The 24,536-nt window shown below is 38.5% G+C and overlaps 1 protein-coding gene across 3 annotated transcripts in view; it reads right to left on the bottom strand.

Annotated features, from left to right (window-relative positions):
- SRBD1 (S1 RNA binding domain 1) overlaps positions 1–24,536 on the bottom strand; it is a 177,264-nt gene that overhangs the window by 152,600 nt on the left and 128 nt on the right. The window contains exons 1-5 of one of the 3 annotated variants that reach the window (XM_019748648.3): positions 24,268–24,535; positions 22,188–22,267; positions 18,874–19,054; positions 12,180–12,566; positions 797–963 (exon numbers count right to left, since the gene is read on the bottom strand). In XM_019748648.3, coding sequence (XP_019604207.3) covers positions 797–963; positions 12,180–12,566; positions 18,874–19,054; positions 22,188–22,267 — 815 coding nt within the window. In that variant the 5' untranslated portion in view covers positions 24,268–24,535. Of the gene's footprint in view, positions 1–796; positions 964–3,965; positions 5,950–12,179; positions 12,567–18,873; positions 19,055–22,187; positions 22,268–24,267; position 24,536 lie in introns of those variants that run through there. The other 2 variants (XM_019748647.3, XM_074331942.2) reach the window with 2 other exon arrangements.

Here is a 24,536-nt window from a genome sequence, read left to right as displayed (position 1 = left end):
CAAAATCACAGGAAGCTTGTAAAACTAACCCTTAGTACTTTTAGAATGGCTTGATGGTAGTATTATATCCAATTTTAATCAGATCCTTTTTGTAGACTTGAGAATACACAGCATGGTACCTGGCATGTAGGAGCCATGCAATAAATGCACGAACGTACAGTGTTTTTATAAACTTTACTGAGTAATATAGTCTTACAGTCTTTATAGTTTCTATGTGTATTTCTGAGTTATTACATTAAGTCCAGAGGCGTAATTTTTTAAAAAAGTACTTTCCATTCTATTACCACACAAAACTTACAATCCACTATATAAAATTAACAACCCTTTTAAAAGAACAGAAAAAAGAAATATACGTATTTCCTGCCAAAGTCTATACTGTTAAAGTACTCTCCATTCAGGGACTTTACAGTTTTATACAAGTTGTTGAAGATTTAGACTAAAATGTTATTTTTCTGAGTTTCCTGCTGGCAGTCCTAATTTTGCCATTATACAATTATTTCTATGAGAAGATGACAGTCACTCTTAGGCACACACTTTCTCTGTAAGCCACTTTTTCACTGATACATGCCCAATCTATGCATAAACACACCAGCAGAGGGGCTCTGTACACTTCTAAATAAGCGAAACAGAGCTGACTTCCTCTGTCAGAATGGGACCAAATCCAGATAACAATTCAAAAATAACTCAACATTGAAACTGCAGAAATATATTGCCATTCATTTCCTCACTATTCCTCCTCGTTGGCTCACATACCCTTTCTCCTTACACTAGGCTCATCCCATTCCAGATTTCTTACCGTAGCTCCTCCAGGGTTTGTTGAACTTCTCTCAAGGAATCAGCATCAAGGTTATTAATGAGTTCTTTTCGATAACGTATAATGAAGGGAATTGTGTTATCATCATTAAAGAGACGAATGATGTTGGCACAAACCCAAGGTTCAATATTAGTTCTCTCAGATAAAACCTGTAAATTAAGTACATTTAGTGATTTAAATCTTGAAAATGAAATATCTATATTATAATGCATAGTTTAAAATACAGCATCAAATTTTCTCCAGTCACTTAAAAACTAGTTGCTGTGGTTAAAAAAAACCTACCTAAAATACACAAATTGACAATCATAAAATAGTAATTTCACTAATTCAACAAAATCCCGTTGAAACCACTCTGTATGGTATCATTCATATCTCAATGAGATACTCACTTTTTATCTCTCAGATTGGACACAAATATCAAGGAGTTGATAACACACTGTGTTGGCATGAGTGATGGGAAAAGATACTTTCCGTAACAGCTAGTGAGAAAGTACAATGGTATAACCTCTGCAGGAAGAGCAATTCGACAACATCTATCAATATTTACAGTACATAAACTCTTTGACCCAGCAATTCCACTCCTAGGTATCTATCCTGATATATTTATTCCTCTGGGAAAAGATATTATTTATAGTGATTTTTTGGAAGAACTGGTTCCAGCATAGTAAAAGTCTGCAAAAACTTAAGTCTGCAATGGGGAATTGATAAATAAATTATGATATGCCCACAGAGTAGAATACCATGCAATTACTCTTATATGAACTGATACAAAATGATTCACAAGAACTGGGAACATGGCTTACTTTTGGGAAAGGTAACTGATTTGGTGAGAATTAGGATAAAAAGATCCTTCTGTATCTTTTAAATTTTCTATCATATACATGTAGTACTATATATTCAAAATAATTCTTAAAAAATACAAGTCTACAGGTTTCAGCAAAAGGTACGTACATGTAAGTGGAAAAGTAAGAGAAGTCAGCCTGGAGAAGAGAAAGAATGAAATACAGTTTCAATAACTTCACAAAACTGAAGCAGATTTTCACAGTAAAGCACAGAAGGCATACATTTCATTATTATTTCCATCTTGATATGCAAGATCTGCCAAAAATGGAAGAAAACCTACGAAAATTACTAAAGAATTATTATAATCAACTGGTTACCAAAATCAAGTCGCTATATAAAACAGGCTGAATTTCAAAACTACAGATGAAATAAATGGCTCAACTTCAGAGACTATTGAGAATACTCTCATTCCTCTGGGAATCTTAAATCCTGAGGACTTCATCTTATCACCCACTCTGATGATTAGTATCAACGTTCTAGTGAGGATGCCAACTTCACATCTCCAGCCCTGGCTCTCTTCCACCCGAGTTCCAGAATCATTTAGCCAACTACTTGACCTACTGTCTTAAAAACCTAATGGGCATCTCAAATCTTTCATTTGCAACGTGATTTTCCTCTCAAACGTATTCCGCCTCCAGTTTAACCCTTATTATGTCCATTCAAACAGCAGTTCCAGCCAGAAAACTAAGAGTCTTTAACTCTTTCATCTCCTTCAACTCTTAAATCCACTCCATCATAAGACCCAGTCTCTTAATTGCAAAATATTTAGTCTATTACTGTCCTTCATTTCTTTCCCCATCCCCCAGTCTAGTTCAAGTCTATTACTACAATAGTCTTTAACTGTTCTTCCTGCATCCACTCCAATCCCATCTATTCCAATCTCTACCGTGTTTTCCCGAAAATAAGACCTAGCCGGACAATCAGCTCTAATGCATCTTTTGGAGCAAAAATTAACATAAGACCTGGTCTTACATTAATTATATTACATATTTGAACCGGTCTTATAGTAAAATAAGACTGGGTTTAAATTTTTGTTCCAAAAGAGGCATTAGAGCTGATTGTCCGGCTAGGTCTTATTTTCAGGGAAACACGGTATAAAGCAACAATAGTGATCTCCAAAATGTATACTGGATCATGTCACTTGACTGGTCAAAACCTTTCAATGATTTCGCATTGCATTCAGCATTCTAACTCCTTTTCATGACCTCCCCCCCCCCAAAAAAATGACCTCCCTCTCCAACCTCATCTTCGCCAGTCTTAGAAGCCTGCCGCAATAGCCTTTTCTCAATTCCTAGAACAAGCCCAGTGCTTTCTTCTTTAGGACCTTCATGAGGATGCTCCCTTATTCAGAAATGCTCCTCTTGCCCGGTATCTTCCCTGACCCCAAGAAAATCAAACTCCTTAGTATTGTCTCCCTCAAACTTGGACCTTTTCCTATTTCCTATTCCAGTCAACATCACCACCTTCTACCACAGAAACTTTCAGGGATATTGTGCTTATCTCCTCCAACAATAGCTCCTCACATGAAGCGGCTACATGGCTTGAGAGCACTTGACCTCAACTGTCAGGGTGGCCAGAAGTTAGTCCAGTCATCAAGAATCTCAAGATCTGTGCTGGAATTCTGGACAAAGGTACAATTTCTTCCTCTGGAGAAATAGGGTGTATACATGTAGAATCTCGAAGCTGAGGATGGTAGTGCTAAGACAATCATGGAGGAACCATTTTAGTATAATGACTAAACTTTCCTGTTACATAGGTCAATAAATCCTTTTCTTCTTAAGCTCGTTTGATTTGGGTTTTCTTATTGTAACCGAAAGCACTCTAATCAACGTCCTCAATATCAATGTGAGTAGGGTTTCCAAATTCCCGACATTTTGGAACCTTCGGGAATCAAGAATGGTAAGTCGTATTTCCCGAGAATTCCCGAAATCATCTTTTTAATTTAATTTCTGTTGATCATCTGTAATAATGGCTGTAAATGTCAATAAACAGAAAAACCATAGAGAAGGTGGGACAACTGGGGATCGTGGCCCCGGCGCAGTCTTTCAGAGGTTTTGAGACATTCTTGTATGTAAAAGGTTGACACAAAATTTGAGTAAATAAAATTTCCTAAATGGAGGTCGACCGGAATTTCATGACTAGTACATCCCTTGCCCTGAGCACTAAACAGGTCACTACGGTATCATTTTGGCTAGGTTTCTGTTATATTTCAGGTTTTCTCAAAATATAAACAATGTAATTAATACAAACTTTATTTAACCAAACCTTATAGTATACAGTGAGATTTTACATACATGACACAATGTAGTAACATTCTCAATCTCATTTAAATATTTTATTTATTAAACATTAATAGAAAACAAATGAAAATATTATTCATTTGAAAATTTAAAAAATACTTCAAATAGTTTTTATTTGTCATTTTTAAAATGAAACTTTAAGAAACATAGAGCATTAATTGCCCGATCAGACAATCGTGATCTTTGCTTTGTAACAAATATACTTGATGTGGAAAAATTTCTTTCATTGTCTGTAGATGTTGGTCGAATTGTTATGAGTGCGTCTAAAAGCATTTTCAAGTTGGGAGTGAGAGAATGCGTTGCTTCATATAAGCTCATTTCCTTCCTTAGAGAAGCAAATATTTTGTCTGCATGCATAGGGCTAGACTTTGATGTTGAAATTGATATTGCTTTAGTCAATTCACACTTCAGATCAGATTCTGATTTAATGTCAGAACTCTCTGTATGGACATCCTTTATTTCTTCTCTTGGAACTTCTGCTGTACATGTTCCTTTAAAAAGTCTTTCCATTAATGACTTCGCCAATCGTGCAATTTCATTCTTACTTGACAAGGCAAAAAATTCATCCTCTTCCATCTCACACAGACAACTAACATTGCTCAAGTACTTTGTGAGAGACACGAGATCTCTATTTCTACGTTTAACCAATTCAAATTTTATTTCCTTTAAAAGCATTTGGCTCATTGAAGAATTCTGTTTTTCTAAATTACTGAACAGGAACTTAAAAATCCCTTCACTTGTGAGAATATTAGCTTCTCTATTGCTTAAGGCTTCAACTGCTAATCTTACAGGTTGTAAGCAATTCAACATACCTCTCAATATTTCATAATACTCTTCTTTCCATAAGTGATCGAGTTTCAGCTCTCGTAAAACAGTCTTAATCGGATTTACAATCTTTAAAAATCTGTCTATCATTCTCTCCAGGGTGTTCCAGCGTGTTTTACAGTCCAAAATGACTTCTAATTCCCTCTTTTCACACCTGGCTATTTCTTGCTGCAAAAGAGAATTTTTTACTGGAGAATATTTAAATATTTTCACAATTCTTCGTACACTGCTAATTGCCGAAGAAAGATCATCTCGCAAATCATACTGATCAGCTCGGGCCACACCAACTAACTCAGAATCACTGTTACCATCTTGCTCGTATTCAGAATCTGTATTGAATTCACTATCACTGCTACAAGTCACTGATGCTTCACCTTTCAATTTTTTAACATAAAATACTTTTGTTACAGCTAGATGTAGTGCATAGTTATAGCAGAACTGTTGAATAGTTGGTGATAATTTTCCAAAATTTTCCATAAAAGCTGCACCATCACTTGTAATTGCAACCGCATCACTTTCAAGTTTTAACTGAAAGTTTTCTAATCTTTCCTGAAGCAAGGATAACACTTTTTCCGCAGGACAATTCCCTTGTATTCTTATTAAACCAAGGTTCATAGAGGTCTCATTGCAGTATATGTGAACATTCATGTATCTGCGATTCTTGCAACTGGTCCACTCGTTTACTGAAATACTCAGTTTTTTATTATCACATTTGAATACAGCCAATTTCTGGATGTACAGTTGTTTCACTTTACTATAATAATTATGTATTAGTGTCATAACTGAAGATGGACTTCTTGGCAACTGTATTCCTTTGCTTGTGAAACTTTCCCTAATAAACTCACTTCTTGTGATGGTATTGACTGATATCCCATCCAAGGCTGCTAATTTGCTTACGGTTTCTTCTAAATCCAGTCCCTTGACATAATGTAAAATTGTCGTTCGTCTCTTAGAAGATGAAGGCACTGGCTCATCATTATTCAATTCAGACTTTTTTTTCCTTTTCATTCCATGGATGTATTCTAGGTGCCTATGTAGACCGCTGGTTGATGATGCTTTGCACTGCAAAGTTTTGGAGCATATCTGGCAACGAGCTGATTCTTTATCTTTATCTTTTCTAAAATATTCCCAACATTCTTTATACTCTTTACTCATTGTGACGGCAAACTATAAAAAAATATTAAAATATGTATTTATTAAAAGTAATAATTTATAAAATTAAGAAAGACCTATATTGTGCAGCGAATATTTATAGCTAAAATGTGCCACAAAACATTATGAGATTGGAAATTATTGTAATATTGGAATAAAATATTAGCAGTGCGAGTTGTTTTTAAATAGACTGACTTACCCACAGCAGCTGAGAGAGCCAAGAACACTCACATACATCACAGTCATCAGCCACAAACCAACTGATCGAATGTGATTGGTAGTATCGGCCGTCACTTTGTGGAAACGATTCATCGTGGAGTACAGAAAATAGTTTGTATTTACAGAGAAATATTTATTTTCACAACTGAGGATTTGATTACAATGTCGTATTAAGGTAAACTACCTTTGATTTCCTTAGTTAGCTCACATGCAGATGATTTTGTAGTCAAATCTGGGGTTGTAGAAATAAATATTTCTGTGTAAATACAAACTGTTTTCTGTTCTCCATGATCAAATGTGCTCGATTTAGAAGAGCTAAAATTAGTTGGTCATGTGATATCTGATTCTGGTGTTTCATGTGCATGTCTGGTGGCATGTAACATTGTAACACAATGCAACTTTAGATAGCGATAAACAGGAAAAATGTCTGCGAGATACATTGTGAGTAGTATGTTTATTTCCCATTGTGGTTATTACTGGGTTCAAGGAGCCGATTTTCCTGATTTCCTGACCAACTTTTCTCGGGATTCGGAAACGGGGAAAGTGAAAAAATTCCTGAGAACTGGCAGGAAGGAATTCACACCCGGAAACCCTAACTGTGTTCTCTATCATGCCCATCTAATCTGTCACCAAAGAAACAAACTGAACTTGGAAAATGTCTGCTGCTTCCCCTGGAACTCCCTTTCTACTAATACCATCTTTTATCGAAACTACAGAGTGGTTTTTGATTGTCTTTTTGTGGTTGTTCTCTATGCCTTTCACCTAACCTACTGACTATATTTCTAAAACACAGATATAAGTCCTTATTTCTTCTCTTTTTTTTCTTTGGAACATAAATCCCAATGACTCGTATCTGCCTACTGGTAAAAGTCCAACCACTGTAACATAGTTTTAAAGTTTCTTCCCAAGCTTGGTTCCAAACTTCACTGTCCTCAAGGAGTTAGCAATCCCGAAAGGAAGATAAAATGTTCATGCAAATAAGTACAAATAAAACAGCATGTGCCAGGGAATACGTGGCATGGTTTCAGAGAAGAGAACGATCTCCCTGGGGTAATCAAGAAAGTCTTGTTGCAAGGGTAGCATTTCAGCTGGTTCTTGAAAAATAGGCCAGGTTCCGAAAGACAGACATGAGAGGTGAAAATGACCAAAAGGATCGTCATGTGGGAACTGGGCGATTGTTAAAGCAACCCATGGGCCCGTACTACCCTAAACTAGCTCAGCCATTAGTAACTGAAATGTTATTAACTAAAAAAGACCCAAGACAGCTGAGTCCAGACCTACATCTGGATAGTACTAGGTCCGCACAGATCCAGAAACACCCTATGTGTTAAGGGCGTATATACTGGTAAGGCTGCTTATGCAAATTTGCTCCTTGAAATTAAGTGTAACTAAACTACATAGAAGCAGTCACCACTTTTGGGCCTCCAAATCATCCACTTTCTTCTGTTTTAATTTAGTTAAACATTTATTTTAACTTACAGTAGCTACTAATAACCATACCTAGCCAGTGATAATCAAAATGTAAAAAACTTATGTCCCTCTTCCCAAGGAGCTTACAAGCTAACAGAAGAAAGACAGACAAGGAGATAGTTAAAATATAGTGTGATTTGTACTCTGACTGCAAAAGGAAAAACTAGTCTATGCTGTTGGAAGTCAGAAGAGTGGTTACAGGAAAGCGGACTGAGGATTAGAAAAGGGTATGAAGCGGGGGGGGGGGATTCTAGAGTGCTGGTAATGTTCTGTTTCTTGATCTGGAAGCTGGTTACATGATGACATTTTTGAACATTCATAAACTGTACACTTCAAGTTTCTGTATATATACTTCAAAACAGTTTAAAAAACATAACAAGTACTACCAGATAAATTCCAGAAACAAAGAATGCCGATATAATTTCTTTTACTTAATTCCTCCTGGAACCTAACAGGTGAGATTGACCTGACGGGTGAGGCTGTGCTTATATGCAGAACTGCAATGAGAAAGCCAACTCAGAGACACTCACCTCCTTTCTATCCCACTTCTTTCCCCAATTTTGTCATCCCACAGTCTTCCTTCACCCATGTAATCCAGCATTATCTCTTGCAAGAATGGGGAAAAGAGCTAAGAAAGAGGTTTTGCTTGCTCTTCCTCCCTAATTTAGGAAACTTTACTACGATATTACATGTGGCTGCTCTACTCCCTTACTCCCACCCCCCTCAAAATAAAGAGAGTATATAACAGCAATCACCACTTTGGAGCATTAGATTTTGTTAGAAATGTCTCATAGCTAGTCACCTCTTCAAATTCTTATAAAGGTCATGGTATTCACAACATATTTGCCTAAAAATATAATGTATTTTAACAAAAACTAGTTTCTGATGGTAGCCACACATTTGCAATTTGCGGGATAGAGCAGGTTGCTTCGGCTCAGTGATCTCCTCTCCTTGATTCATAAATAAACATGAGTAGATGTTTATATGTAAAGTCTACAAACAAATCAAGTATTGCCAATGTAGTTTTCCTTCCCCAAACAAGACAGCGATGTTCCTGAAAAAGCAGTGAACTTTTCAGAGTTGAGAAACACACTCTGAAGGGCAAGTAGTTACAGAGGATCAGGTGTCATGGCAGGCAGGGTTCATGGGCATTATCACACAAAACGAAGGAAATAAAAACCAAGTTTCCCAAACCTTCAATTAGAATTAATAATTTCTATACAATTAATTTCCATTGACCATTCCTTACTAACTAGGTATTTTTCAGGATTTCCCCAAAGACCTTGCACATGCATTTGGTTTTGTGGCAGATAATACGCATATTACAGGCATTTCACTGAGTCTGGTTCTCAACCAAATGTTTAAGGCCGAACCAACTGTCTGATGTGGCATTGCTGATTTCGCTCTTCTCAGTTCCCTTTCCCCCCACAACTGCCATTGTTCTCAGCCATGTTTGGAAGCAGGAATGCAGTGCTATGATGAAATTACTTTCTCACAAAGTTTCTTCTGTTAATGAGGGAATAAAAAAGCATAGGCAAGGAAATCCACACATAACACAAGAATTGTCTGTAAAAGTTAACTCAAGGTTAGACTAGGAAAAACTTTTAAAAATTCAAATATGTAAATAACACCTACAGTTTCCTGGGCAATCTCCCTAAACCCATATTGAAAGTACAGGCATACCTCGGAGATATTACAGGTTCCGTTCCTAAAGCAAGCACCACAATAAAACAAGTGGAAGTCTTTGAGGCATGCCTGAGCTGAGCTTACTACTTGTCATCAAAGTGCGCAGAGAAGGCGGCAGCTGTAGCAACCACTTCTCCCAACTCATAAGAGACAAATGCCAGATTCTGAGAACAGGCTTGATACAACTGTCAAAAATCACCTCCCATAAATGGGAGGAAGAGGAAAAAACTACTTGGAACTGAAAGACAAGTATACCCATATTACCCAAATAATACGGCCAAAATCCATAAACTAGTTCCAGAACCTCAAAATGAGGTAACTTGCTTCCATTTGACAACCAACAACCCAACAATGGACACTGCTGCTCCCGGTTTATAAATGAAGCTTTTACTTGCCTCTGCTGTTGTGCCACTCACCCTCTGGCAGTTGGGTACCTGTTCTGACCATATACTATTCCCTCCTCACAAGCTAAAATTAGTAACAAATGAATTGGGGAGCTGTCACCTTCCACCCTCCGTAAATAAGCAGAGAATTTGGTCTGCGGAGAAAAAATAACTCAGAGAAGCAGCAGAAATGGGTGATCACCAGACCCCTGAAAAAGTGAAAACAGAGAGTGTCTTCCTCAAGTCCCCAATATTTTCCAATTTTTGCTTTAAGGCCTTTGGGAGACTTGATCACATTTTGTCCTTCGCATTTTTTGAAAATCCCGTATATTCAGTAATAAACTCTTTTCTGCTTAAGCTCATTAGAAGTAGGTTTCTATTACTTGTAACCAAGAGAAAAATGGCTAAGGCAGGGCCATTTTCATCTCTCTCTGTAACAAAGATAAGGAGATAGGGGTCTGAAGCAAAGTATCATAGAATAGGTAGCCCTTGACTTAACTATAAATAATTTACTACCACAGGTTAAGAGACTTCATTCAGGGTCTTTGAAACCTTCATCCCTCTCTCCTGCTCACTGTCAACTACTAGAGTTAGACCTACGTCAATATAGACCCTATGTCAATACAGACATAAGCTTAAAAGTGTTAGTAAATAAAGGGGAAGTGGGACATGTCCACTGGCCCTTGTAAGTCTGGACTAAAACCAGAATTCTGCATTTTAAGAAAGCCTTCAGGGTGAATCTGATGAAGGTAGTCCATGAATCACCCTTTTAAAACATTTCCTTATAGGCCTAAATGAATAAAGAAAAAGAAGACATACAGTGTTTCCTCCAAAAATAAGACCGAGCCAGACCATCAGCTCTAATGTGTCTTCTGGAGCAAAAATTAATATAAGACCTGGTATTATATTATATTGTTATATCCAGTATTATATTATAGTATATATTTTATAGAAGACTGGATCTTATAATAAGAGTGGTTCTTATATTAATTTTTGCTCCGAAAGACGCATTAGGAATGATTATCTGGCTAGGTCTTATTTTTGGGGAAACATGGTGGAAAGTAGCCTAATTATCCTCTGTTTCTCCGAGAAACTTTGGACTGTTTAGCTCAGGAACAAGAGTGAGAAGAAGATATGAGGCAATAGTCTATTTCTTAGGGGGCTAGAGAGCAGAAAAGTCATAATTAAAAATTACTGGCGGGTTGGCCCAGTGGCTCAGGTGGTTGGAGCGCCGTGCTACTAATGCCGAGGTCACCAGTTCGATTTCCACATGGGCCAGTGAGCTGCACCCTCTACAGCTAAGATTGTGAACAACAGCTCTCCCTGGAACTGGGCTGCGTGACCAGCTGGAGGTTGGCGAGAGCTGCCGTGTGCTGCCCTGCCGTGGGCTACCCTGTGCTGCCCTGAGCGGCTGGTGGCCAGCATGTGCGACTGGCAGTCGGCGAGAGGGGCTGTGAGCAGCCGACCAACGACAGGCGACCGACTGCCTCAGCCGGGGGGAGCGCAAGGCTCATAATACCAGCATCGGCCAGGGAGCTGTGTCCTGCACAACTAGACAGAGAAGCAACAGCTTGAACCAGTGTGGGGGGAGGGAGGTGAAAGAAGGGGGGGGGGGGAACAAAAATTACTGCCAATGTTCTACTAATAAGTAATAGAAAGAAAACGTAGCATAGGTTAAAAAGAAAACGGTTCCTCTAAAGAAAAAGGTAGCACACAGACAGTGTCAGACTGAGAAATAGTGTTAGGATCCAGCAGAGGCCCTGGGCTCTACAGCAGCAATTCACAGCAGGGGAGAGGCCACATCAGAATCCCACTGGACGGATACCAGGGAAGGAGTCTCCCCCATGTCCCTTGCGGGGCACTGCTATAGTAAAGTCTGAAATGTTCTCAGTGTTGGGGCAGACAAAAGGTTGAGAATCACTACTTAAGAGTCACTCTTCAGGTCTTCTCTACCAGCCCCAAAGCCGGCAAAAGAAACTAGGAGAAATTGATTTCCCTGTAGTAAGAGATATAATTATGGCACCTCAAGGTGGAATTCGGACAGAATTTCCCTTAAGAAACTGCTAGGTTTTGTTCATAGTATATTATTGCATCATTATACTACATGTTAAATAGATATACTAATGGCCAAAGATCTAATCACTTGTACTGCTTTTATGGAGAAATAACAGTCCAAGTTCAAAGCAACAACTTAACAATGTGTCTTTGAGGGCCTGACCTATTGATGCAATCTTTCTATACAAGCATATGTGCACTAACTCTATGGGAGAGACATACTTTGCCTGAGGTCACAGCTCTTAGCTGAAGAAATGATGACAATAACCTATGATACAGAACAGCATACCTAGGAAAGGAACCAGTGGCCTCCAGAAATCACTGACAAAACTGAAAAGAGAATAGAAAACTCTCAACCCTTCCCTTAGCCAGTGACACTCTTAACTTTGTCAAAAAGAAAGGAATCAACTGAACTAAAGTGACTATACATACCTGTACTATATCCCAGTTCATTTCAACATCCTCTACAATATTCTTGGAATTTGGCAGCAACCTGACAGGCTGCCCCTGGGGACATGTTTCAGTCTTTATTTTCTTTAAAGGGAATTGACCATAGGTATAGTCATCTTCATCCCCTTCCTTTTTGCACGCCACTTCCCACATGTTGCTTGTGGATGGTATCTCTGTACTGTCATTCTCACTCTTGAAGTTGCTGGCTTTGTTGGTTTCTTCATCTACTTTGAGCTTTTTGGTCCTCTGAGCTGAAGGTGACTGAGTTGGATTTTTCTGTTTTCTCTTTGCTGTTTTCAGAGTCTGCACAGTATCTAATTTATTTTTTCTGTCTTCCAAAACAACATCATCAATAGCCACAGAATCATCCTATCAAACCACAAAGAGAACACATGAGAATTAGAAGATAAAAATCAATTACCCTGGAATATTACTCAGCAATAAAAAGGAACAAATTATTCACACAATAACTTGGAAGAATCTCAAGAAGATTATGTTGGGTGTGGAAAAAAAGCCAATCTCAAAAAGTTACACACTATCCAATTATATTTATGTAACATTCTTGAACAAAGTAGTGGTTGCCAGCAGTCAGACTGGGAGTGGGGAAGGGCGCAGGGGGTGGAAGTAGGAAGGATGTGGGTGTGGCTGTAAAAGGGCAACACTAGGTCTTTGTGGTGGATACACACACCTACACATGATAAAACTGCATTGAATATACACATACACACACGTAAATGAATACAAATAAAGGTAGAGGGATCTAAGTAAGATCACTGGATTTTATCAAGGTCAATCTCCTCGTGGTGCTTTACTATAGTTTCAAAAAATGTTACCACTGGGGGAAACTGGATAAAGGGCACATGATATCGCTCTGTATGTTCTTCTACAACTGCATGTGAATCTGTAATTATCTAGAAATAAAAACTTTAATTTTTTTAAATGACCAAAGGATAGGTCAACACATGCCAGAAAAACCAAGATTCAAAACTTGCAATCAAAAATTAATCATTTAGGGCAAAAAGACTAACACACACTGATAAAACTGAATGGGCTCCATGTGCCACCAATTTATACAGAACAGAGTATGACAGAATGGTAGTGTCACGAATTTCTCTTTAGGAGGAGTTCGCAAAGCAGGCCACCCGTGTCCAGAGGCTACTCACTGTACCACCCCACCCCACCCCACACCCACTTCCAAGTGATAGCTCAGGTGTGAAGGAATGAGAGACCTGGCACTCATATTGGCACTGGACTGGTGCCAATATAAGACACACACCCTGTCCACATGGAGTTTATAATTTCATAAGCTAGCCTGTTTTCATTTACCTAAGTGATGCAGATAGCACAAACTTGAACAAAAGAACAATTCCCAAACTAAATTTTAGTCAAAATTCATTTTCCTCTCCTATCAAATAATTTTTCCAGAATTACTGACTACTGAAATTTCTGGAAACTACTACAATAAAGAGCACGCGCCATCCTGATACCCACCCACCACCACCTGAACCTGGAAATGATGTACATTAAACAACTCTCTGAGTATTACACTTTTAGCTGAAATATAATAGATAAGAACTGAAATATAAAAATAGAATAACTCCCAGGTCCATTATGAGTTGATAATAACCTGATCAAGTGAACTGACATAGCTAAAGAAAGAATGTGTCAATCATACAAAGGCTTGTCATCCATAGAGGAGCAGGGAAAGGAAAACAGTAAAAAGCAAATATGATCAGCATTCTTCTAAGTAATGTACAAGAAAGAGGAAAGCTGAACAGATTCTGGGTATTCTGGCCCCAATGGTAAGACGGCTCTCCTGGGAGATGGCTGTATTGGGCTACCTTAGATTCATGCAACTGAAACATTCATTTGTCACTATGACAAGCAGAGTGCCTAGACGCAGTAGGCATTCAATAAACACAAATGAATGGATTTATCTAAGTCTCCTATTCTGAGTCCATGTTTATCAAGTAAATTTCTGGTTACTATTTAATTCCCTACTTAGTTCAGCCTCCAAAGAGATGCTGTTGGTCATAAGAATTTCAAGTCCGTGTGATAATTAGATTAAACTATTATTAAACCAGCACTGGTTTTATACATCACTCTTATGTCCATGGCTGATGTAAAATGAGAGATATATCAGTTCCTGAAATGCTGACAAAATCATGTTCCTGACTTAGAAACCCAACTCCATACTCACTATCTACGGACCATGTACAGGTCACTTAATGTCTCCTACCTTGGCTTTCTCATCTATAAACTCACGTTAAGAAGAGCACACTTGCCTCAATGGGTTGTTGTGAAGATTAAGGGCACACAAGTGCAAAGCTGGGCACGTTGCCTGGCTAATGGTAAACAAACACGTGTTAATACCACTATCATTACCGCCACTACCACACCTAGACCACCTCCCAAGACAGGGAAAGGAAGTGGATGAAAAAAATTAAGATAAAGTAAAATGACTAAAGGGGGGAACTTTAAAGTAAGAGGAATAAAAGAAAAGCCAATAATCATAAATTAGACTCTTAAAGATATCTTCTCTGGATTATTCAGGGAAGATTTTCCTACTGTTTCTCAGTGTTGCTCACAGACCGGTGGGGGACCCTGAGACCCTTTCAGGGGTCTGGAAGATGAAAGCTATATTCATAATAATGCCAAGACATTATTTAGCTTTTTCACAAATGTTGACATTTGCACTGATGGTGCAAGAGCAATGGTAGCAAAAACCATGGCAGTGGCACCAAGCTGTATTAGCAATCACTGTTCCCTTCACCACACACTTGCAATAAGACAATGTCAGTTTCACTTCAGAACGAAGCAATAAAACTTATTAATTTAAAAAATTTTGACCCTTGAAAACACACCTTTTTAATACTCTGTGCTAAAATGATTAATACACGTGAAGTACTTCTGCTGTATACCAGTGCTTACTAATGTGCAGTGCCTTGAGGAAAAGTACTCGTGCAACCGTTTTGAGCTGTGAGCTGACCTACCTTCTTTTTCTACAAAACACCATTTTCACTTGCAAGAACGACAAACTATGGTTATTCAGAGTTGGGTAGCTGGCAGACATTTTTTTCATAAATGAACTAAGTGAGACTGTCACTTCATGGAAATACCTGACATTTGGACCAATAATAAAATTCAGGCTCTAAAGTGAAAATTAGAAAATTTATATGTTTCTGTGAGCTTGAGGCTTCCCAACATTGTGATGAGATCAGTTGTAACGTTAACAAACGTGACTTTTTTAACATTATATGACGAAAGGTACTAATGTTTAGAAGATATGCATAAATCAGTGAACCAGTATTTCCCAAATGATCAATAAGTAACGTTACAAAATCACGCATGGGTAAAAGATCCATTCAAATTATAATACAGAACAATGGATTTTAATGTAACAAAGTATAAAAAGTTCATTAATGTGGTTCCAGATTCCACAATGGAAATAACCTTTAAGAAACTACCACTTACTGAGCATAGTATAGTATCAAATAAGAATATCCACAATTATTTAAAAAGGCTATTTTCAAACAGCGATACTCCATTTTTCAAATACCAGGGAAATGTCTGTGTGGAGGCAGGGTTTTCTTTGTATAGTTCAGTTATCTTGTCAGACATTAAAGACATTTGCAAAAATGTAAAACAATGTCATTCTTCTCACTAATTTTTTGTTGAAAAATATATACTTATTTTTCATTAAAGTGTTATTTGCATTAACATGCAAAAAGTTTATCTGTTAATTATTCAATAGTTTAAAGATTTCTCATTAATTTCTAATGTAATAAATACTGATAGATATAACCCACAAATGTAAAAGTTCCTTGGGGTCCTCAATAAATTTTAAGAGTATAAAGGGGTCCAAAGACCAAAAATTTTAAGAAACACAGATCTAAAGTATTAAAAACATATGGAAATATTTCTCCAGTTTTTGAAGCTTCTAAGATTCGATAACCTCCTTCAGTGTTTAGTAAGCTTAATAAGCCTCTATGACAATATTTTCCCTCCAGTTTAACCTGAATCTTTGACAAACTAATCAAAGTTCATTTTCTTTCACCGTCATGGGTTTTTAAAATCACTTTTAACAGTCCAAATGGTTATATAGCCTACAACTAACACCAAGAATCCAAGAATTTGGCCATTTTTCTTTCTGCTCTCTCTGTAAGTAGGAAACTACTTACTAAATCAAAAAATGGCTCATTGTATCTTTACCAGTTGAATCAGTGAGCAGGCCTCGGCCTTACCCTTACCTTGTGCTGTGTTGCGTGAGCTGGACAGGTAATTGGAGATGGGTATGGAATCAAGGGGAGATGCTTAAAAATTAGATATGAAAGAACATTTTTATACTCTGTAGTGATTAAGCCAATGGAAGAAAAGCTGACAAGAGACAAGGAAAGGGGTAACTGAGGGAGTAGAGACCTTGAGAAAGCAAGAGAGGATGGGATCTCAAGCCCAAGAGGTGGGAGTAATCCTTGATAGGAGGAATGATATTTCCTCCATTATAATATAGGACAAAAGATGGATGCAAAATAGCTAGCTTGGTCGTGAGAAGATGAGAAACTTCATATATTCTCAAATACACAAAAAGCAATGTCACCAGCTGACAGTGAGAGAACAGAAAGGAATTTAGGAAGAAAAGAGAAAAAAGTGGAAAAACAAAAGTGCTAGAAAAAAATAATGAAGTCTACCAGGGATTTTTGATACAATTTTGAGGTCTGAGATTATGAATCTAAATGAAAACAAATTAGGTCATTGGTAAGACTTCCCAGCCATAGCCAGCTGCTCAGTGCAGGCAGACTATGCCTCAACCCAGAATCAGGGTTTGATCAGCCATATATCACTGAAGGAAAGAAAGGCAACTATGGTGAACCTACTTAAAGAAAAGTGATTTAAATGATGGAATCAAGGCTAGATAAGGTAGGAAAAGAAAAGGGCTGACTGACAGTGGTAGAGTGCCGGAATCAAAGGCTTAGGTAGTGGTTTTCAACCCTGGCTGTAAAAGTCACCTGAGGAGCTTTCAAGGAAATAAAACCACTGACATCTAGGCTAACCCCAGAATTCTTTCTAGATTTAACTGGTCTGGAAAAAGGGCCTAGGAACTGGCATTTTTTAAGTTCCTCAGGTGATTCAGTGCACCTGCGGGTGAGAACTGATGAGAAGTTACGAAAAGGTTGCAAAATTGTGGCAGTGAGGGCACTTGAACAAGTGAGCGGGAAGAATAGAAGATGGAAAAGAAATGTCAGCAGTAGTACCGGTTTTAGTGATGACGAGATTCAGGTTGAGACCATGAGATGAGTGGTGAAGGCAGAGACGAAGAGGTCACTGGAGAACCAAGAACACAGGGTAATAGATGGCTCACCCAAGTGGTGGAGAAAACACTAAGAATGATGACAAAACATGGCAGAGAGAAAGACATGAAACAGGAGCTAAAGTCTTCAATGACTGAAAAGTGGCTAGTGGGTCCGTAAATGCCAGCAACATGCAGGGAAACAGACAGAATAATAATGAATTTTGTCTGTGGTGTTTGCTAAAAACAGATTTCAAAATTATTAGAAGGCTACTAATTCTAGCTCTACTCAAAACAGGGTTTTCAAGTACTTTATTCAGTGATTACAACAAAGTAAAATGTCAAACCTAATGAAATACTATAATATGATCCATGTACTTTCACTGAGCTAAACAATGTATGAATTCTGGCAGTTTTGAAAGAAATTCTACCCCCACCCCCACCATCCCAAGAATGTCTCTTAGGCGAGACTTTCTATTTGAATTCTTTTCCCTTTAAAAAATATACAGATACCAAACAAACATCACTGACAGGATCAAGAAACCACCATGACAAATGTTGTTTAGCTGTATTCCCTTGAACTAGACTTAAAAAATTAGAGGATAGACATATGTACATTGTACTCATTTTACTGAAGAGAGGGTTCATAACTTCTATCAAACTCTTAAAGGGTTTTTGAACTCTCAGAGAACCACAGAACTCTACCCGAAGACTCACTAGTGCCACTAGATAAGAGCTATTTTCTGATTTAGGAAATCAATCTTACTATTAAGACAGCTACGCCGTGCTTAATGAAAAACCTCTAAATTCTGCCAGCAAGATGATGGAAGTCAGTACTTTCTCAGCTAGAGGTAAAGCCCAGCCACCCACTAAAAGTGTGTTCAGTGAAAAGCTGGCATGCAAAGATGAGGGAACACAGGAATTGGATAATAGGAGAAAAGACTGGCACAGCAAGGTATAACAATGTCACCTGCTATATACACAATAAATGTGTTCCTGGACTTAAGTCAGGTATCCACTATGTATTAAAATAGTATTATTTTAAACATACTAGGGAAGCTGTTCTTTTAAAGGAATACCACAGTGAATGATTTTGGAAATGCGTAATTCTATTTGTAATGCAAAATACCCTATAATATATTGTTTTTTTAACCCACGTTGGTGTAGCTACAGTGTGCTTATGACAAGATACACATATACGCTAGCTGACATATATTCCTTCCCCTCCAACGCAGTGGATCGGATGGTAAATACTATTAAAACCCATGGCAGAGGACACCAATGCTCTGCAGTCATTGCCATTCACCTGTGTTGTGCTACTATGAATAAGGAGAAAGTAACCTCCCCAATCAGGAAGGCAGTGTCCCCGAATCTGACTAAAACACCTACCAGCTCTTCCTTAACAGTCACGCCTTTCAAGCCATCACTCATCTGCGGGTTGTTCTTCTTCACCCGCGGTGCCTTCCTCGGTTTGGATTCCTTGGGGACAGGCCGCTTAAGACTTCTAGGGACTTTCTTCTGGGGTTCCCAGGCACTATCTTCCTTGTCGTCTTCTTCAGAGGCCGATGATCTAGGAGTAAAATTAACAGAAAAATTTCCAGGAAAAATGAACCCAAATGTTAAAGGCAAAAAAGAGACATATGCTTCTTGAAAAAAGGATAAAGTAGGAGGTGCTTAATGTAAAATGAAGTAATGTGAGCACAGGCTATGAACGGATACTGCTAAAAATGGAAACAGAAGAGTTAATCAGGGACCAAGGTAAAAATAACCCGATATGTTGTAAATCACAAATCTCTCCATTTTCTTACCTAACACACACACACACACACACACACACACACACACACACACACACTCATACACCCAAGACATAGCAAATCATTTAAGCAATTGTTTGGGCCTTGTCAACCATAGTCATTTTAAGGTTTTCTATTTTAACAGTGAAAAGCACTCCGATAACTTCTTAAGTGCTAATCCAACTCATTTAAATTGTAATAAGTTATTCAAACCAATGTAAGGAGTGGGGAATAAATCTAGGAAACACCCTTGATTACATAAAAAGCCAGCACCAAGACCCTTCCAACTGTTTTAATTACCTTTTCCCCCCCTTTCACAGAACGGATTTGTTTCCTGATTTGACTGGACCAGGTACAGCTACAGTACTTTTCTAACAACCCAAGAATCAAGCTCACAGCAACAGCAGAAAAAAAGCAGCCATGTGAACTCTGGTAAAGAAACATCATGCTCCTGTCAAACCAGTTAATTTTATTTCTACCCCTCACGTAAAAGGTCAATTGGTGGAAAGAACTACTTCCTTCACTGAGAGTAGTGAATAGAAATGCCTGGCTTTCTGCGTGGTTTAAATTCTGCCTAGAGGCAAAAAGCAGATTGGATGACTGTCTAGCTAAATTATGCTCTAGGAGAGCACACTGTGTTTCCCTGAAAATAAGACCTACCTGGGCAACCGGCTCTAACGTGTCTTTTGGAGCAAACGTTAATATAAGACCCAGTCTTATTTTACTGTAATATAAGACGGGGTCTTATACAAGACCAGGTATAATAACACAACACAACACAACACAACACAACACAACACAACACCAGGTATAATATAATATAGTACCAGGTCTTATACTAATTTTTGCTCCAAAAAACACATTAGACTGTCCGGCTGGGTCTTCTTTTCGGGGAAACACGGTAGTTACGATAGGTCAAGCCACTGATAGTCTCTCAGAGAGGTGGATGCTAACTAAAGCCTAAGAGTAGGCCCAAAAAAAAACCCCAAACCCCAACAATCATTAAACTAACATAACACAATAGCTGTGGAATTGCAAGGAATGAGAATTAGAAAACCAGCGTCCCACTCCTCATGCTATCACCAAACTTAGCAGAATGACTTCCTTCCACCTCAGTCTCATCTGTCCAGTGGGAATACTAACCCTATTTCACAGAGGAGTATTACAAAGATTACATCCTAGGCACAAAAGTGCTTTCAGTCATAATGAAGAAATCCTTAGTACAGGGATTATTTTATCATACATGAGGCAGTTCTAAGACCGCTGGTCAACTCCCCTTCCTAATCATACTAACGTCTCAGCAGCATCTGGTCCTCACTCCTTAGAACATGTCTTTCACACCTTCCTGGAACACCACTTCTCTGGTTTTCCTCCCGCTTTCCTGGCAGATTCTCTTTAGACCCTTTGCCTTCTCATCCTCCCCCCCCAAACTTTCAGTGTAGGGATCTAAGACTTAGTCTTCAGGTCTCTGCTCTCTACACTCTTTTGCTAGATGACCTTATCCTACAGCTAAACAGAGAAGAATCTCAATCTCGTATCTCCAACTCGACCTGAGCTCAAGATTTGTATGTCCACTTTCACTGGAGTCTAGCAATCATCTTAAACTTACCAAGTCCAAAACAAAACTCCTGATTTCACCATCCTCACACCTGATCCTCTTCCAGTCTTCCCTAAATTCCTGTCTTTCCTTCACACACAAATCTAATGCATCAGCATAGCCTGTCTATCTTCCAAATATATGCCAAATTAGGCCACTTCTCACCACTTTCACTTCTAGGACCGTAGGCTTCTATAATAATCTCCTTAACTGATCCCCCATTTCCATTCTTGCTCTCGTATAGTGTGTTCCCCATCAAGAAAACAGAATGATCTTTTACAAAAGTAAACCAGATCATGTCACATCCCTGCCCAAAACTTCCCGTGGCTTCCCAACCCACTTAAAATAAATCTGATCATCCTGTCGTAGTCTTAGATCCCACCCATTCCAATCTCTTTCAGCCCTTCTCTGCCTTGATGACTCTGGTCTGGCCACACTGGTCTTGCTGTTCCCTGAAAACTCCAGGCTCATTCCTGCCTCAGGGTCTTTGCACATGCTGTTCCCTCAATTTGGGACACCCATTCCTCAGATCTTTGCAAGCTGCACTCCCAAATCTCATTTACATCTCTTGCCACATCCTCCAAAAGAACTTTCCTGACGACTGCATCCAAAATGTCCCCACACTACAATCACTCACTATGCTCTCTGTCCTTTGCCCTGCTTTATGTTTCTTCACAGTATTACTACTGCCTAACATTAACCAGTCATTTATTTAACAAATATCATTTATTTAACAAATTGTCCTCGGTTGAGAACTTTTGCTTTAGAGCACCATAGTAGGTACTTAGAGTGCCCTAAAGCAAAAGTTCTCAACTGAGGACGATTTTGCCCCCAAAGGGAATATCTGGCAATGTCTGGAGAAATTTTTGTAAAAACTAGGGTAGGGGGATACTACTGACATCTAGTGGGTAGAGACCACAGATGTTGCTAAACATCCTACAATGCAAAGGACAGTCGCCCCACAGCAAAGAATCACGTGGTCAATAGCGTCAAGGTTGAGAAATCTTGCTCTAAAGCAGTATAAAAAATTCCCTGCTGTCATGGAGCTTACATTCTAGTGTAAATATTATGTTATATTTTTAGGTGGTTACTTTCTCTTCTCTCCTTTTTCAAGTTTATCACCAATACCTAAATAGAACCTGGGACATAGCATGAATTCAATAAAAATGTCTTCATAAAGGATTGAAAAAGACAGCCTTCTTCAACCCAAATGACTTTAGAAGTTAGTGAAAGAATGCTTTTAATTCCTTAAAACAGACATCATTCTCCCACCCCCACTAAAATTTTTTTAAAAACCCCAATATGCTTACAACTCAGAGAAGAAAGAAAATTCATCTTTGGAGACTGCTGTCTGGACCTTTGCTTTTGCTCTTCTTGGCAACGATGCCATCTGGAAGAAACAGAAGATGAAATCAGCATGATTTGAATCACCTGAATGACTGATCACTTATTTTGTCTACAAAATGATGTGCCATGCAAAACTAACACTCCAACAGCTCTGCTGCTAGAAAATGCCATAGGGGGAATACAATGAGGATCATTCATAAGCCAAAACACTGGTTTCCCCTCCTATGAAGCTGCCAATCATAAGAGCAGTTAACACCCTTCCAATGGTTTCAAACGCCTGATGAGTGTGTACCATGTTTGAAAAAATTTAAGCTCCTACATTTTGGGTGACAATTCAGTTTTTAAATTATATGCTTGAGTATACAGCAAGTGTTTTTGATGGTTTATCACACAACAAATTATAAAGTCCTTTATTAAACTATATCTATAAACTATATTAAACTATACTAGTATAAGAAATATTTTCCCTCTTCTATATCCTCTTACATTATAAAGAAGTCTATCTACAAAGTTGATAATCAAGTAAATGATGTTGACTGACTGCATAAGCAACCGTTATTCCTAAAACGAGAATCCATTCCGTTATAATAAAATATCACAATATTTAAATAAAACAATTAATCATGAGTGCCACTAAATTATACTTACCAAATTCAAAGTCCCAGCTCGAAAAAAACAAAGACAAATAACCAGAGACACCATATAACATAGGAAGCAAACTAATTTACTTTAGCTGATAAATTATCTAAACAGTGTATGTCAGATCCCAAAAACTAGACTCTGACATACTTAGACCTCTTGAAACAAGTTTCTAAACCAGTCATGTTATAATGCTTCTGGTTCTAACTTCAACTTGGAGGAGAAAGAAATGCCTCAGACAAATACTAAAGGGCTGTCACAACAGGGAGCATGTTCTCCTGGTTGCTACAGCTCAGCTCAATCCAGACGGTGCAGAGCTGGCTGTTGGGCAGAAGACCGCCCAGTAGAAACCAGGAGAGCAAGAAGAAAAGTCTGCAGGAAGCAGACAGGATAATCTTCCGTTTTTCCCTTCACCCACTTTTTGGAACTTTATGTTTATGCAGGTCATTCTTCCTCAAATGAGTGCTTTTAGATACTGATCAGAAAGGATGGGGTTAATTGGGATTTCTGTGCTATATGTATTTTACTACAAAAAAACAAAAACAGAGGAAGTTAGTATATGATGGGGTGGCATTTCAAACCAGGGCAAACATGAATTATTTAATAAATGGTATTAAGACAACCAGCTATCCCTCTGGAGTAAAACAAATGTTTCTTACTGCCACACCATGAACAAAAGTACATTCCACATTGACTATTTTAAGTGTACAAAATAAAACTACAAAAAAATAGAGAAGGGTATTTTCATAATTTTGAGTAGAGGTGGGGGAATAAAGGTTTTCCTAGGCATGACTCAAAATTCCAAAAGCCAAAAAGATTAATAGATTTCACTACATAAAAATTAAAACACCAAGTGAGCAGCGGGAGCATTTAAAAACCAAACCAATTTACTCTGCAACATCCTCAAAAAACCCCAAAAAAATAATCACAGGAAACAATACCTGGTATCTTGGAACTAGTAAGAGTGAAGGGAGTAAGGGCTGGGTGTAAGACATCTGCGGCAAAGGAGTATCTCTAGATGCCCTACTCCACTTCATGCTAGAAAGAGCCTCAGAAATCATTCTTGCTATTTTCTTAACGAGAAAATAGCAGTTGAGGTTAAATGATCTACTCAAAGGGGAGAGCTATGTGGCAGAGTAAGACCTAGACTCCAGCGCCCCAAACACCAAGACTGGGCATGTTTCCCATTCCATATACATTAGATTAATGACAGGCTGCCGTGTGGGAGGTTCGAGGAAAGTTGCCTAGAGTTCCCAGTAATCCTTTTCCGTAATAGTTATTTAGTGCCTCCTATATGCCAGGCACAATGCTGAAAATGCAGCTGATTCAGCCATGATCTGATAGTGAAAAGTGCTTCCTTCCCCATCTCCGAAAACTTGAGGTATAAAAGCAATCTAGGCTTACCCGGGCTTTCCTTTGTCTGCCCTATACCCTAAGAAGTGCAATTTGACTAAGACGCGCCAGCTGACACGCGGCAGCTAGGAGGGGTTTTCCGGGTGTAGGTTGCACCATACAGACCGCAGACAGTAGAATGTAATGGAACTTCTCACTTTAAAAAGGGATGTTACTTCCCAACTGAGCACTCAGAACTGTTTCGATGGCCCCAAACATGCCGGAGCCCGGACGCCAGGCTCACCGGAGCCCGCAAGAACACCGCCAAAGCGGACACTTAG

The sequence above is a fragment of the Rhinolophus sinicus genome, chromosome 2, assembly GCF_057876585.1.
Source record: "Rhinolophus sinicus isolate RSI-liver-muscle chromosome 2, RSI-T2T, whole genome shotgun sequence".
Lineage (NCBI taxonomy): Eukaryota > Metazoa > Chordata > Mammalia > Chiroptera > Rhinolophidae > Rhinolophus > Rhinolophus sinicus.
The sequence above is the reverse complement of the archived record's forward strand: the minus strand, read 5'-3'. Positions and strand labels throughout refer to the sequence as shown.